This window comes from Pogona vitticeps, chromosome 1 (assembly GCF_051106095.1).
Source record: "Pogona vitticeps strain Pit_001003342236 chromosome 1, PviZW2.1, whole genome shotgun sequence".
Taxonomy (NCBI): Eukaryota; Metazoa; Chordata; class Lepidosauria; order Squamata; family Agamidae; genus Pogona; species Pogona vitticeps.
Window position 1 is genome coordinate 281,085,642 of NC_135783.1, and position 16,611 is coordinate 281,102,252.

Below are 16,611 nucleotides of genomic sequence, written 5' to 3' on the forward strand. Positions count from 1 at the left end.
CCCTATGTCTATTCAGTGGAGGAATTTGCACAAGCGCTTGAGGAAAACCTTCAACGCCTGGCTGATACAAATGCACCTGAATGATGGGAACATTTCAAGAATGCTGTTTAGAACACCGCTTTGTCCACATTTGGTATGAAGACCAAAGAGACGGCAAACTGGTTGGAAGCCCATTCAGAAGAGTTGATGGCAGCCAATGAGGAAAAGAGAGGAGCTCTAGCAGCATACAAAGCCTGTCCTAGTGAGCACAAATTGAAGGTCCTTCGAGTTGCTCGTAGCAAAGTCCAACAGATTGCCGGGAGATGTTCCAACGATTATTGGCTTCAGCTCTGCTCTCAGATACAGTTAGCAGAAGACACAGGTAACATGAAGGGAGTGTATGATGGGATCAAGCAGGCTTTAGGTCCAATACAGAAGAAATCTGCTCCTTTGAAATCTGCTACAGGCGTGATCATCCAGGGCCAAGTAAAGCAGATGGAACATGGGGGTCCAGCACTACTCTGAGCTGTAATCTAGAGGGAATGTAGTAACCAAAGAGGCATTAAATAACATCAAGTGCCTGCCTATCTTGGAAGAGTTGAACAGCGAACCAACTTTAGCAGAAATAAAAGCAGCCTTGGTTTCCATTGCCTCCGGCAAGACACCTAGGAAGGATAACATACCTATTGAAGTGCTGAAGTGCTGTGAAGAGATGGTCACCTGGTATTCTCCCTCAGACAGTTGCAGGAGAAATGTAGGGAACAATGACGCCCACTCTTTGTGGCCTTCATAGATCTTACAAAGGCCTTTGATTTGGTTAGCAGGGATGGCCTTTTTAAAATACTTCCCAAGATTGGATGTTCACCTTGACTCCTTAACATCATCAGGTCCTTTCATGAGGAAATGAAGGGCACTGTAGTTTTTGATGGCTTGACATCAGATCCGTTTGACATCCAAAGTGGAGTGAAACAGGGCTGTGTCCTTGAGCTGACTCTATCTGGGATCGTTTTTGCTGTCATGCTGAAGCACGCTTTTGGAACTGCAACAGAAGGTGTCTATCTCCGGACTACCTCAGATGGAAAGCTCTTTAATTTCCCTAGATTGAGAGTGAAAACCAAAGTCCAACTGAAATGCATGCGGGACTTCCTCTTCACCATTGTTGTTGCCCATTCCGCTGAAGACCTCCAACAACTTATGAATTGTTTTAGTAAGGTCTGCCGAGGTTTAGGGTTAACAATCAGCCTGAAAAATACACAAGTCATGTGCCAGGGTGTGGACTCATCTCCCTCTATTGCCATCTCTACACAAGAATTGGAGGTTGTTCATGATTTTGTGTACCTGGGCTCAACAATCTCTGACACTCTCTCTTTAGATGTTGAGCTGGATAAACACATTGGCAAAGCAGCTACCATGTTCTCTAGACTAGAGACCCCCAACCCCTAGTCCGTAGGCCAGTGCCAGTCTGTGGCCTGAGCCAGACTGGACCACGGAGACAGACCTCCCACCCACTCCACACACAGCTGATTTGCGCATGCACATGTGCTCCAGCATGCCTGTGCGAGCACCGTACCACCATCTGTGCATGCGCATGAGTACATGCACCACTGCACAAGTGCTGTGCCACTGTTTGTGCATGCATGAGTGCACACTCATTTTCACATGTGCACAAGAGTGGGGGTTGCCCCGCCTTCTCCAGCCAGTCTGCAGGGTGAAAAAGGTTGGGGGGCCCTGCTCTAGACTCACAAAGAGAGTATGCATTAATAAGAAACCGATGGCATATACCCAGATCCAGGTCTATAGAGCTTGTGTCCTGAGTACATTTCTCTACAGCAGTGAGTCCTGGAACCTCTGTGCACGGCAGGAGAGGAAGTTGAATGTGTTCTATATGCACTGTCTTCAATGCATTTCTGGCATCATCTGGAAGGACAAAGTTCCAAATAGAGTAGTCCTAGAACGAACTGGAATTTTTAGCATGTATACATTACTGAAACAATGACGTCTATGTTGGCTTGGGCATGTTGTGAGAATGGCTGACAATTGGATTCCAAAAGATCTCCTGTATGGAGAATTAGTGCAGGGAAATCCTCCCAGAGGGAGACCACAGCTGCGATACAAGGATATCTGCAAGCAGGATCTGAAGGCCTTAGGAATGGACCTCAACAGATGGGAAACTTTGACGTCTGAGCATTCAGCCTGGAGGTAGGCAGTGCATCATGGCCTCTCCCAATTTGAAGAGGCTGAGGCAAAGAGGCAGTCCCGAAACTGGCAAAAGTAGGGAGCTGGACAGGGGACATTTGTCTTCAGTGTGGAAGGGATTTTCACTCTCGAATTGGCCTTCTCAGCCACACTAGATGCTGTTCCAAGACCTCTATTCAGAGCATGTTACCATAGTCTCTTGAGACTGAAGGATGCCTACTTGATGTCTGTTCACTAGGTGATTAAATGTGGCACACCCTGAAACACAATGTAAAACTCTTCTTGCCTTTGGTCTTGTCTATTCTGATTTTGAGTAGCTATTTTGGCTTTGGGTAACTGTATATGTACAACTATGGTGGTTTCTTCTTCCTACATTTCTTGAATGATCAGTTGTAAAAATCTGTATCTTTTAATTTCTTGTTACATTAATGAAGAATTCCAGCTTTTTCCATTTTATGTTTTATACACTTTCTTTGTCATTTTTCATTTTAGGACACCTTCAGTGAGCACCCTCTCAATCCAAGAATTAAAAGTCACATGTAGTCTAGTCTCAAAACTTTCCATGATAAGACCATTATAAGTGCAGGAAGAGATCAGCTTCTTCCTTGACCCGAGTCTGTTGGAGAGCCAATAGTGCCCATGATTAGATTTAAAAACTTAATACGAAAGGACTATTCTAAATCCTAACCAATACTTCCTAGAGTGATGCGGTAGCACAGCCAAAACCCTGCTTCCTGGGAATCTGGAACCAGTCACTTTCATCTACCTGTCCTACTTAACAGATTTCTTGTTAGGATAGCCTGGAGGGAGGAGTATGTACATCCTGACCTGCTTTGAGATGGGAAGGATAAAAACATACTGTAATTGTAAAAGTATAAACAATACAGGACTAGTAGGGTGCTTCTTCTCTGTTCTACGGCACAGAAGAACCATTGGAACTTTTTCAGGTTCTGAATGCTATTCAGCCAGACAGCCACATGCACCTCATCTATTTTTCAGCTTGCCTCTTCCACAAGTATATTTTAGCATGTCAAATGAGTTTCTCCATACCTCTTATCACCTTGAATAGACAACAATAATCATGTTTATTCACATTTACTAAACAAATGCATACTTGATTTCAGTACTGAAGTGATGATTTCATATGGATTCTTCCCAACAGGTATTAATGCGTTCAAAATAGAAGTTAGAAAGACTGTACATACAGCATTGATGGCCAAATTAATAATACTTAGGTTCATAGCTTCTTACAAATAAACAATAAAACCAAGAAGATCTCGGTACCTCTTTTAAAAGACATATTCAGTTAAGATTGATCAAAACTGAAATGGTGAATGAACATGTCTACAATATATGCTTAATTATGCTACCCTTTTTAGTTCTATCAAGTAAGTGAGACAAGATAAAAATAGAGCAACTCACACATTGTGCTCTCTGTGTTAGGAATTTGCAAGGTTTTTGTTTAATGTTCCTTTAGTGCTCTCCGGATTTTATTGATTTAAACATTTTCCCACTTAAGTAAAATATAAATAGTCTGTAAGAATCTGACATGAAAAAACAAACATAATGCTGTACAGTTCTTTCTTTAAATATAAGAACAGAATTAAACCAGATGGCATATTTGAGTTCTTGCTCTGGAACCAGCAATACTGACCTTAATCATGCCAGTTCCATAATAAGTGGTTAAAAAGCAAATAAGCGTAAACATCTGTTATTTCATCAAAATATAAACAAAACAGATTTCTCATCTACTGCCTTGATTTCTGGATAAAACCAACATACTGTTCCTTAGTCAAAAGCAAATGCCACATACTAGAACCACATAACATAAAGAATAAGCTTGATATAGCAGGCATCATTTGCGACATGCACATACACACACACACACATATTACAAAAAATAACCCTTGAAAACACCCACAAACCATCACATATACACATCTCTGCATAATTATAGAGGAATACAGAACTCTGACTTGAAGCCTAGCAACAGTATCCAAGTATTAGTTAGTCTGCTAATCAACTACCAAACTCACACACCATCACCTCAATGTGTTTCATATTTAAAAATAAAATCCCTCTTGTTTCTATCTTCAGAGCTGCTGAAGGAGAAGGTATATGATGAAAACAAACCTTGTTCACTTGAGGAAGAACAACCCATGTCATTTAATCCATCTGATAATTCATCTCGTCACAAAGAGCCAAGGCAAACAAAATAAAAAGATTTAAAAATAGATTATGCAATTCAAAGGCTCCTCGGTTCGCAACATATATAATATGTGCATAGCTATATTTAAAGAGATATTCAAGCGTCCTATATATATTATTGCTGGTTTTTTGTGTCTCCATTCTATAGAAGCCATAGTAAATGTCGTATAGCAAATGCTTTCTAAACCTTCTGTGCTCATTTACTCACAGACAGCTGTAGACTGGATGAAAACAATCAGGGATTAACTTTTCTATTCATCACAGCTTTTAATCCATTACTTTCTCTTCAGTTTTTAATAAAAATAAATAAATAGACACATACAAATTACATGCTACAACTAATCACAGTAAGAAGAAAAAGAATAACATGTCAGTCAATTAGGTTCAGTTGCTGGACAGTTCATAGAAGATTTGTACTGTTCTAATATGCAATTCTGATTTCATAACAAAAAATAAAACCACACTGGCACTAAGTTATTAAATCTAGTAAATGGGCCTCCCTAGTTATTAAGGTGGTCTTATGTATCTGTAATGAGTGTAAAAAAAGTATCATTATAAATGTGAGATAGAAGAATTTGAGGTAATAGATTATGTTCAGACTAGTGCTTTAAATTCAAGTGAATGTCAAAGAAATGTGTGTGACAGGTTGACAGGATGTCTTATTTACTCCCTGAATGTTGATCAAAAGAGACATGCTCTTTCAAACCCTGCTTTAAATTAAATGCATTTGCAATCTGATTTCAGTCTCAATATTTTACCTGCTTTCTTAATATTGTAATCTTATGCCTTGCTTCTCAGAACCATTTCTTTATTTTGAAGAAGCAAGAATTCTTTTCTGAATGCCATACATATTAATGGTATCAAAAGCAATTCATATATTTTGATATAATTTAATATATTTTCTTCTTAAAAAGATCAACTACTGCAACTCTTAGACCGAAAAAGGCATAAAGTTGTGTGGGTATGGGTATGTAACAAAGTGTATGTCACCAATGAAAATCCTTGGATTTATATGTACTCCAAGACACATTTGTTTCTCTATAAGATAATTTAATCATCCAGAGTCAAGAAAACACCAGATTCAGATGATCTCACAGAGGAGATGAGAGTATCAAGAACGAAATGCACCACCTCGAGCCCTGCATATGATCTCTCTCTAGGTGCAATATTTGAGAGTAATAGCAGCAATAGCATACAAATAAACCTTCAGAAGTTAAGGAAACATTGCAGGATATTTACTCTGCTTTTTCTACAAATTCAATTCTGCAAAAAAAACCCTCTGGTTTATGAATGTGGGGTATTGGGCTTCTGTACCTATTATTCAAAACACCAGGAAATGGCCCAATATTGCTGCATAATATTGTCCCTGTGTTGCCAGCAGGAAAAAGTGTGCTAAGCTTTACATTGCAAAGGGCAGTCTGAATGTTAACAACACCAATGGTAGCAGTCAAGATGGTCTATAGCAGTGGTTCTTAACCTTTGTTACTCGGATGCTTTTGAACTGCAACTCCCAGAAACCCCAGCCAGCACAGTTGGTGGTGAAGGCTTCTGGAGTTGCAGTCCAAAACTCCTGAGTAAGCCAAGGTTAAGAACCAGTGGTCTATAGCAGTGGTTCTTAACCTTGGGTTACTCAGGTGTTTTTGAACTGCAACTCCCAGAAATCCCAGCCAGCACAGCTGGTGGTGAAGGCTTCTGGGAGTTGCAGTTCAAAAACACCTGAGTAACCCAAGGTTAAGAACCACTGGTCTATAGCAATGGTTCCCAACCTTGGACAACCGAGGTACTGGGGGGTTGAGATTTCTGGGAGCTGCAGTCAAAAAATACCAGGTTTACCCAAAGTTGGGAACCACTGGTCTACAGGATGTCCTCTTGTGTTCACTATCATTCAAAGGGTGACACCAGGCAAAGGAAAATCCCAGAAGCTGACTTCTTTCATCACTAAAAGACTTCTTATCCAAACACAAAGTGACCGTAAGGGCTGTATTTTTGACAAGTGTGAATGGTAATTTATTTTTAGAATTGGCCTATAGAATGTTGATTTGCTTTGCCAGCATAATAAAATCATGTGCAGTGATAATGTTTAGGAGCAGAAAGCAGAAAATTCTGGTCTAACATTTCTTCCTGACACAGTGGGTTGGATTCAGATTACTTGTCAGAATTCCACTCACAGGATTCCCCTGCTAGAGGAAATGGAGAGATAGTTTTTTCTTAGGTTTCCCCTGTAGTCCTTGTTTCCTTGTCCCAAAAAAAGTTTCTCTATGAACTCTGAGTTTCTGTCATCGATTACACTCTGGAAGGTTAGACTGGTAGCTGAAAACTGCTGTGACCACTTCCTGTAGCTTGAACTGAAAAATAATTGCATTCATAGAAGAGCAAAGACTGTCTAACCTGAAGTTTTGTGTATTTTTAAAGGCAAAAAATTCCCAAAATTTGGAAGGTAAATAACCCTTACAATATATGGTTATGATGTACTTTAATTGAGAATAAACATCAGGTGATGTAGAAGGTAACAGCAACGGTGCTTTATTGGACAAAAAGAAAAATTTAGCAAAGGGAAGTATTCAAAAGGTATGAACTGTTAAGCTGTAGCCTTTCATACGGTAGCATTATGTGAACATTATAACAGCACATGGTAGCATTATATGAAAATTATAATATAATATATATTATAAACATATAATAATGGTAGCATTATTATATATTTTAATATATATGTCAAGTCACATCTATCATTTTAAACAGCATTTAAAAACTTTACTTGTTTTCTTGAAAATTTATTACCATGTTTCCTGAAAATAAGACAGGGTCTTATATTAATTTTTGCTCCAAAAACACATTAGGGCTTATTTTCAGGGGATGTTTTATTTTTTTCATGTACAACAATTACATTTATTCATATACAGTCCTGTCATCTTCTTCTGGTTGCTGCATAATGGTGGAGGGCAGTGTTTCACTTGACTGGGGCCTATTTTGGGGGTCGGGTTTATATTACGAGCATTCTGAAAAATCATACTAGGGCTTATTTTCAGGTTAGGTCTTATTTTCAGGGAAACAGGGTACTGTATATATATTGCTTTGTTCCTGACCAGCTTTAAAATTTGTTTTGGAAATAATTTGTGATTGTATGTCCTTGTGATAATGATACAAACTTTTTCTCATATACAAAATCCTATCAGCTATACTGGAAATACCACAGTCTTGAAAGACAGCTTAGTGTTCATATTTCAAAAGATTTCAAGTGAATATATCTTCCTATTCAAATCTAGGTGGTTTTTGGTGTTGCTGCTTTATTGCCTTCACTAAATTAATGAGTAACTAAAAACCATTGGAGATAATAAATTCAAGGTAGGGAAAAATATTTCTGCAATAGCTTGTAGGATGCTTACTAGCAATACTGAAATGGCCTCTGACTGCATAAATGAAAATGAACATAATATTTGAGACTAAGATGTGTTTTATGTACTTCTGTATGAGACACTGGGGACTACCTGGAGATTATTACTTAAACTGGATTCTTCACAGCAAACACACTCCTACCTGGCAATAACTTAACATTATTAAAACTTTATTACAATAGATTATCCCACAGACTCCTAACATACTTCAGTGTAAATTAAACTAATGCATCCCAAGGCACTTAAAAACTGAACATGGCTTTGAAACATAATAGCTGACTTTGTTCCTAGTGTCCATTTCAATATCCATTCATTTGGGGGAGGGACAGGGTGTTGCCATAGTCCATGGGAGTTAGCAAAACCTCTGCTCTCACATACTTTGGCATGGAGTGCCTACACTTCATGTTGGACCAGTGGGATAGAGTAGGAATAATGTTGGTGTACTGCTCTGCTTTAAAAGAAACTAATATAAGACCCATTCCTAAGAGAACCAACATGGAAACAGATGAACTACGTAATAGACCCACTGTGAATATCCCATTTCTGAACAAGTTAATAGAGAATGTGGGGGCTGATCAGGTGTAGGTATTCTTAGATGAAATGGACAGTCTGGATCCATTTCAACTGGGGTTCAGGCCACATTATGGGACAGAGACACCACTGATCACTTTGCAAGACAATCTCCTAAGGGAAGCCGATGAGGGGAATGTAACCCTGCTACTGCTCCTAGATACTGTCAGTCTTGATATCCTGCAAATGCTATCAAGTTTAGAAATTGAGGTATCTGCTCTTTCCTGGTTCCAATCCTTTCTTGATAGCAGAATCCAAGATGGAACAGCTTGGGGATTTTGTTTCAATACAGTGGGATCTCTGCTATGGGGTCCCACACAGGTCTATCATTTACTCAATGTATTTTAATAATTCTATGAAGCCGCTTCGAGAAATCATTCAGAGATTTGCAGTGCATTGCCACCTGATGACATGGAGCTTTATCCCTCCTTTGCTTCATCTGCAGAGGATGCTATTTGGGTCCTTGGTCGCTGTCTGTCATTGGTTATGGATTGGACAAGCGCTAACGAATTGAAACTAAATCCAGACAAGACAGAGATCTTTTGGAATAAAACCGTCAGCCATTCTCACGACATGCCCAAGCCAACATAGATGTCGCTGTTTCAGCAATGTATGCATGCTAAAAATTCCAGCTTGTTCCAGGACTACCCTATTTGGAACTTTGTCCTGCCAGGTGATGCCAAAAATGCGTCAGAGACAATGCATATGGAACATGTTAAACTTCCTCTCCTGCTGTGCACAAAGGGTCCAGGACACACTGCCACACAGGACTGTACTCAGGACACAGGCTCTATAGACCTGGATCTTGGTATATGCCGTCAGCTTTTTGTTAAGACAGACTCTCTTTGTGAGTCTAGAGAACATGATAGCTGCTTTGCCAATGCATTTATCCAGCTCGACATCTAGAGAGTGTCAGAGTTCATTGAGCCAAGGTACACAAAACCATGAACAACCTCCAATTCTTGTATAGAGATGGTAATAGAGGGAGGTGAGTCCACACTCTGGCACATGGCTTGTGTTTTCTTCAGGCTGATTGTTAATCCTAAACCTTGGCAGACCTTACTAAAATGATTAATAAGTTGTTGGAGGTCTTGAGCGGAACGGGGAACAACAACGGTGAAGAGGAAGTCCCACATGCATTTCAGTTGGACTTTGGTCTTCACTCTCAATCTAGGGAGATTAAAGAGCTAGTCCAGAGATAGACACCTTCTGTTGCAGTTCCAAAAGTGTGCTTCAGCACGATAGCAAAAAAGATGCCAGATAGAGTCAGCTCGAGGACACAGCCCTGTTTCACTCCGCTTCAGATGTCAAACGGATCTGATGTCAAGCCATCAAAAACTACAGTGCCCTTCATTCCCTCATGAAAGGACCTGATGATGTTAAGGAGTCAAGGTGAACATCCAATCTTGGGAAGTATTTTAAAAAGGCCGTCCCTGCTAACCAAATCAAATTCCTTTGTAAGATCTATGAAGGCTGTTCTTGTTCCCTACATTTATCCTGCAACTGTCTGAGGGAAAATACCATGTCAATGCTGGATCTATTAGCTTGAAATCCACACTGTGATTCTGGATAGACTCTGTCTGCAAGCATATGGAGCCTCTTTAGCACAACACACTGAGAAGAGAGATGCCATGGTAGTTATTGCAGTCTCTCCTTTCACCTTTGTTCTTATACAATGTGACAATGTTAATGTTTGCATCCTTCATGTCCTGTGGTACTCCACCTTCCCTCCAGCAAAGACAAAAGATTTTGTACAGCTCTATGGTGATGATCTCTTTACAGCACTTCAACAGGGATGCTATCCTTTCCAAGTGCCTTGCCAGAGGCAAGGGAATCCAAGGCCGCATTTATTTCTGCTAAAGTTGTTTTGCTGTCCAACTCTTCCAAGACAGGCAGGCACTCAATGTTATTTAATGCCTCTTCAGTTTCTTCAGCAATACCATTTCTTTTAATTGTCAGTTTTATCTTCAGTACTGCTTTTCACAAATTTACCACAAAATACATATTAATGTTCATGTACTTTTCTGGGATTCCCCTTTGTATTCATTTTTAAATGTAGTGTTATGTTAGCTCATTTCCAGTCCTCTGGTAGGGACACTAATTTAGAAACAGATTGCATATTTTAGTTAAATTCAGAAATTTCACTTTTGAATTTTAATGTTGCTTAGATGTAGTGGTAAGAATTTTTAGCTTATTTTTTTCCAGACTTCCTCTCCTGTCAGCTCTATATGACCTTGTTCTTCAGAATCTTTAAGATCCATCCTCCTCCAAGGAAGCTTCATGATACTGGAACATAAAAAAATTATATCTCCAGATTGTGTTTCATCTGTTAAGAGTGGAGCTCTTATGCAGTATGCTGACTGCAGACAACTGACATGTGACAATGTTCTTAGAATTTTTATATTTTTGCTGAGGGTCCATATTTTATAAAATAAGTACCTTTTTAGAACTGTTTTCCTCGTCTCTTCACAAATTATGAAATGGAAACAATGTGTATCTCCTCTGTATCACAAATACATTACATATGAAACTTATGCACTTACAACTGGAATGCTTTACTATAATTGCTTAACTATAGTAATTGCTAGAGAATACAGTGGTGCCTCGCTTAACAATTTTAATTGGTTCAAAAAAATTCATCGCTATGGGAAAACATCGCTAAGTGAAACGTGTTTTCCCATAGAGATGCATTGAAAACTGGATAATCCATTCCAATGAGAACGGATTGCTGTCCTTAAGCGAAAATCGTCATAGGAAACATCGCTAAGCGAAACACGGTTCCCCCATTGGAATGCATTGAAACCTTTTCAATGCATTTCAACGGGGGAGAAAAAAATCACCAAAAATTCAAAAAGAGTCAGAAGGAAGCCAAATTTGGTTAACAAAGGGTTTATTAAGTGCACTAATGATTTCAAGCACTCTAAACCTTTTTAACCCATTTAACACCTTTTAAAAATAGTGAAAACGTAGCTGTCAAAAACATCACTAAGCGAAACAGGGGGACCTAAACTGTCATCACTAAGCGAAGCAAGGTCCCGAACATCGCTATGCGAAATTCCCCCATTGGAAACATCGCTAAATGGAGCACAAGATCGCTCCTAAAACCTCATCGCTAAGCGAATACATCGTTAAACGAGGCAATCGTTAAGCGAGGCACCACTGTATTGAATGGCAGTTATCACACTGATAAATATTATACTTACCTATGTCGGTTTCTTTATGATTCTTGATATATTCAGCAAGCTCAAAATTTCCTGCAATTATTGCCACCTGAAAGATGACAGACTAGTGAGATGAGTTCAAAACAAATAAATAAGTCAATGTCAAGTCATTACTGTTACATGATGTACTTGAAGCTACCTTTGAAGATGGTTAGGAAACATGAGCTAACTCAAAATGCTGCTGCCAGACTGCTGACTTAAGGGCAGTTATAGGGAACATGTAACACCTTTCGTACAACAACTGTATTGGCTACCTGTTGAAACTTACCCTCTCTTATATTCTTCTGCCAACAGCTGAAGATCCACCTCTTCAGGCAGGCTTTTAATAACCATGACTGAGACACAGGTTGCTAATTTTTCGTTAAATCAGTTTGCTTTTAAAGCAAACCTATTTAACTGCAGCCCCTCATCCAAGTCATTAAATGCTTTTAATAACAATGTATTTTTAATTACAGTGGTGCCTCGCTTAACGAGCGCACCGTTTAACGAAGAATCCGTATAGCGATCCCTTTTTGGGGATCGCTATACGGATCTGCCCCAATCGCCACACTCACTTTGCGACGATTGGGGCTCCGGCGGCCATTTTGGAGCCGCCGATCAGCTGATCAGCGGCTCCAAAATGGCCGCCGGATGCGAAAACATCGCTGGAGGGGTAAGTTTGCACGCTTATTGGAACGCATTAAACTAAGTTTAATGCGTTCCAATAGGCTTTCCTTACCCGCACAGCGATGTTCTCGTATAGCGAAGGTTAATCCGGAACGGATTAACCTCGCTATTCGGGGTACCACTGTATTAGTGTAATTGCTTTTTATGTGTTTTAATTGTTTTAACAATTAATTGCATCCCCTTGTTGGGAGACAGGCAGTCTATAAACAATACTAAATAAATAAATAAATAAATCATGTACAATTAGATATGTTCAAATGCAGCATGAAAAAGCTTCTTCAATCTCACACCTTATGAAAAGATGGTCTTGATGTCTACAGAGCATGCTTTTAACATCAACAAGCATATGCTTTTACAGCTCAAGATTTATTTGGGCAAGTGAAGATTCATCTACTTCCTCCTGTTGGCCGCACTATTAGGAGGAACATGGGGGCCAAAAAAAATCACCAAATATTAATTTACTTAATATACACCTATATTCTTCTATCAACAAGAAATCAAAGAAGAAACTAAAGAAACAGGATAACCTATTTATAATGAATACAAACTGTAAATAAATAAAGTCCTGTTATATATTACACCTGCATAGGGGCAAAGATGACACCAGTAGGGAGAGATTCCCAGTAATCAAAGAGTTCCTGCTTTGATCCTGGAAAACACCTGACTTGCCTGTAATCGATGTCATTACACACAAGTCAGGCAAGCCCTGCAACAGAATTAGGACTTCTTCAGCTGGTGGCAACCTCCCCTGGCAGTGACATAGAATGAAAGAATAATGGGGTTGGAAGGGATCTAAAAAGCCACTGACTCCAACCCCTTGCTCAAAGCAGGAATCCAAATCAAAGTATATCTGATAAATGGTTCTAGTTTTCTCTTGAATGCCTCCAATCAATGTTTCCTCTAATTTTCAGACCCGCTGGTGGGGCTCTGCCCCTTGAGCATGTAACTTTGTCCCTGCATGCATGCTACTCCACCACCCAGGGGTTCATTTGCAACCAAAAGGTCTGGAAATGATTGCCATGCATGCAGGGCTCCTCCACCATGCAGAGGAGCCCTGCACAGAGTGGCGAAGAGTTGCACAAGTGTGTACCTTAGAGTGCTGAAGCACTCACCACCTCCTGATCTACTTGGTTCCATTGGTTTACTGCTCTAATAGTTAGGACGTTTTTCCTGACATTCAGCCAAAATCTGGTTTCCTGAAACTTCAGTCCATTAATATGCATCTGCACCCCTTGGATGACAACCTTTCAACTATTTGAAAAGGGTTTTCAGAGCTACTTTCAATCTTCTTTTCTCAGGGTTAAACATGCCCAAGTCTTTCAGTCTTTGCCCAGAGGAATTTATTTCCATTTTCCTAATCTTCCTTGCTGCCCTTCTCTGAACTTGTTCCAATATGTCTGTATCTTTCTCAAACCGTGGTGTCCAGAACTGGACACAATAGTCTAGATGAGGCCTAGCCAGTCCTAAATAGAGTGAGTAATACCTCACAGTATTTGCAGACTATACTTCTGCTAATGTTGCCTCAAATAGCATCGGCCTTTTTTGCAGCTGTGTTGTGCTATTGGCTCATAATCAGTTTGTGATCTACAACAATTCTAAAATGTCATATATTGTGTTACTAAACTAGCATTCTCCATCTTGTAACTGTGTATTTCATTTCTTTTTCCTAGATGTAGAACCTTGCACTCACCCCTGTTAAATTTCAATGATTTTTTAGGCCAGTGCTCAAGCCTATTAAGTTCCTTTTGAATTTTGTTTCTGTTTTTCAGAGTATTATCTATTTGTCCCAATTTTGTGTCATTCATGAATTTCATAAGCATTCCCTGCAACCTCCAAGCTGATTTTATATATAATCCAGTCTACCCTGGTGCTGGACAGCATAACCGGGTGGACAGGCGAGTGCAAGGGTGGGACCCCCCTCTCCGCCAATCCGCATTTTGGTTATGCATGCCAGGTCTGCATCCTCCTCCAGGATAAGATCGTAAATCACCTGGGCCTTATTGGACACAGACCTGGCATTCAACAGCACCAGTTTTAGAATGGAGGGCTGGCTGGTCTGACTACCTCAATATTGACCGTTGATCACAGTCTCAGAACAATAAACAGCCTTCAAGCATCTGTTCATCATTCTTCTAACACGAGTAGGGACTGTGCCAGTGCCATATCTCCCTCTACCCGTGATCACAGAAATGTTCAGAGGTCCCTCGCTGGGAGAGCAGGCCTTCCATTCCATATCAAAGAAAGGGGGAAACCCTAAATTAGTACAAACAGTTTAAATAACAAAATAAAAATACATAAATCGAATATAGTGTAGTAATATATATATATATATATATATAATAGAATACATAAAATAAGCATACAAAAACCAATTACAATGTAATAACTAAAAAAACCCAAATTGTAGAGTTAAATTATTTATGTACTAGAAAAAAGAAAAACTTTTTAGAAAATCCCACGGTGTTTATCCCCCACATATAGTTCTGAACTGTCTTTCTCTGCCATGTGGCCCTGTCACTTTTTGATGTTATTAGGCTTGATGTTATTAATGGCGCTGGTGTGTGGATCTTGCTAATGGGGCAGGTCACACAGTTCTCAATAGTGGGCACAAAGTTCTCAATAATATGCACAAAAGGCATCAAAAGCATGATGTCAAGTTGTTCAGTCTTTAGTTCCCAGGTTCCTTCTTTCTGTCCTTTTTGAAGATAGGGACAGCATTAGCCCTCCTCCAGTCATCTGGCACTTCACCCATCCTCCATGATTTCAAGAAGATAACAGACAGTGGTTCTTAAGAGTTCATCTACCAGTTCCTTCAATACTCTTGGGTGCAGTTCATCAAACTCTGAAGAGCTGAACTCACTCAAAATAACTATTTGTTTATCAATCTCAAGCTGCAATCTCATCACCTTTCATGTTTGCCTGGAGAATCACAGATTCTTTTAGGAGGAAGACATCATCATTCTTGCACAGGTGTCATTTACAAAACTGGATTTCTGCCATCATGTTGCTGCAGAAACACATCTTACTAAAAATCTGCAAACGTTCACAAATTTCTAGCTTCAGTTTTAACTTTGCGAAATTGCTGTCCAACCACAAGCCCCATGGCACAGTGATTATACTACAGTAATGTAATCAAGTTTCTACTCACGACCAGAGTTTAATCCCGATGGGCTCAGATAGCTAGCTCAGGGTTGACTCAGCCTTCTATCCTTCTGAGCTAGGTAAAATGAGTACCCAGTTCACTGGGTGGCAAAGTTTAATTTCCATAATTATGTGTGCTCTAGCACTATGAGGCACTATATAAGGCAAAACAATAAACTAACAAACAAACAAACTTTTTGCTATTTTTAATTTTACAACTAAAAAAGTTTAGCAGAAAAGAGAAAAGGTACCATCCAAGTGTAATGGCATTTCATGCATCTAAGAGTGTGTGCACAGATGTGCTTGTCTTTCTTGTTTCCTTCCTGTCACATTTGAACAAGTTCCAAAAAGTAATTTGCCATAAGACTTAGGCTGGTGTTCAAGGACTTAGGCTGCAGTGCCTTTGGACTTAGAATTAGGCATATAGCTCTAGTTAGTCTAGACACATTCTTGCTAAATTGTAATAGAAATCACTATATAAATACAGTACTGGTAAATCATCTGATGAGTCTGCTCTCCATTGTAAAGGTGCCGTAAGTATTCACCTAATGTACTTGTTGGCCCATTAACTATGATACATGTTAATCATGGGTCTTGACCAATTGCTGATGTAATCAATTGAGGGAGGGAAATGCTGAGAAATGGTGTGCCAGGGTCAAAGATAGATGTTTCTCTTGTTTTTTCTGAATACATACTAATAAATAAAAACTTCTGGAAAAATACATGTTTTGACAGTAAAAAGCTGCTTTATATCACAGTGGTGAAAATTCTGCTTATCTAAATTCTGCAAAATAAGGCTGATTATGTTACCAACCAAGACAATTTTTTGGTCCCAAGTAACCCCTTTCACTTTTGGGAACCAATTGGCATTGGGTTATGGGAGGGAGAAGTCTTTAATTACTGAAAATTGCCACCACTGGGCAGACTTTGCTCAGTCTCCTGTGAAAAAAGAGCTATGCTTGAAGGCTTCATGGCCTAGATAGGCCTATCTCTACTTAGCTTCCTATTCAAAAAAGAAGCTTCCAGCTAGCGGTGGGGCAGCTTCCTTTCTGAACAGGAAGTCAGGTGGAAGAAGGCAAAAAAGCCTTCCAGTTAAGGCATTTCTCATAGGTGATTCACATTTAGGGGCCTATATGTCAGGTGGAACTCCTGGAAGGGAGAATTATGAGATTTGTAGCAACCCCCCTCTCAAAATTCCATTATTACAACCTTAAGATAACCACATTCAACCCATC

General features: G+C 39.5%; 1 protein-coding gene across 8 annotated transcripts in view; it reads right to left on the bottom strand.

Annotated features, from left to right (window-relative positions):
* SHANK2 (SH3 and multiple ankyrin repeat domains 2) overlaps positions 1-16,611 on the bottom strand; it is a 498,212-nt gene that overhangs the window by 340,993 nt on the left and 140,608 nt on the right. For 7 of the 8 annotated variants that reach the window (XM_078383277.1, XM_020782848.3, XM_072985922.2 and 4 more), the window contains one exon: positions 11,552-11,618. In XM_078383277.1, coding sequence (XP_078239403.1) covers positions 11,552-11,618 — 67 coding nt within the window. Of the gene's footprint in view, positions 1-4,308; positions 4,728-11,551; positions 11,619-16,611 lie in introns of those variants that run through there. The other variant, XM_072985925.2, reaches the window with a different exon arrangement.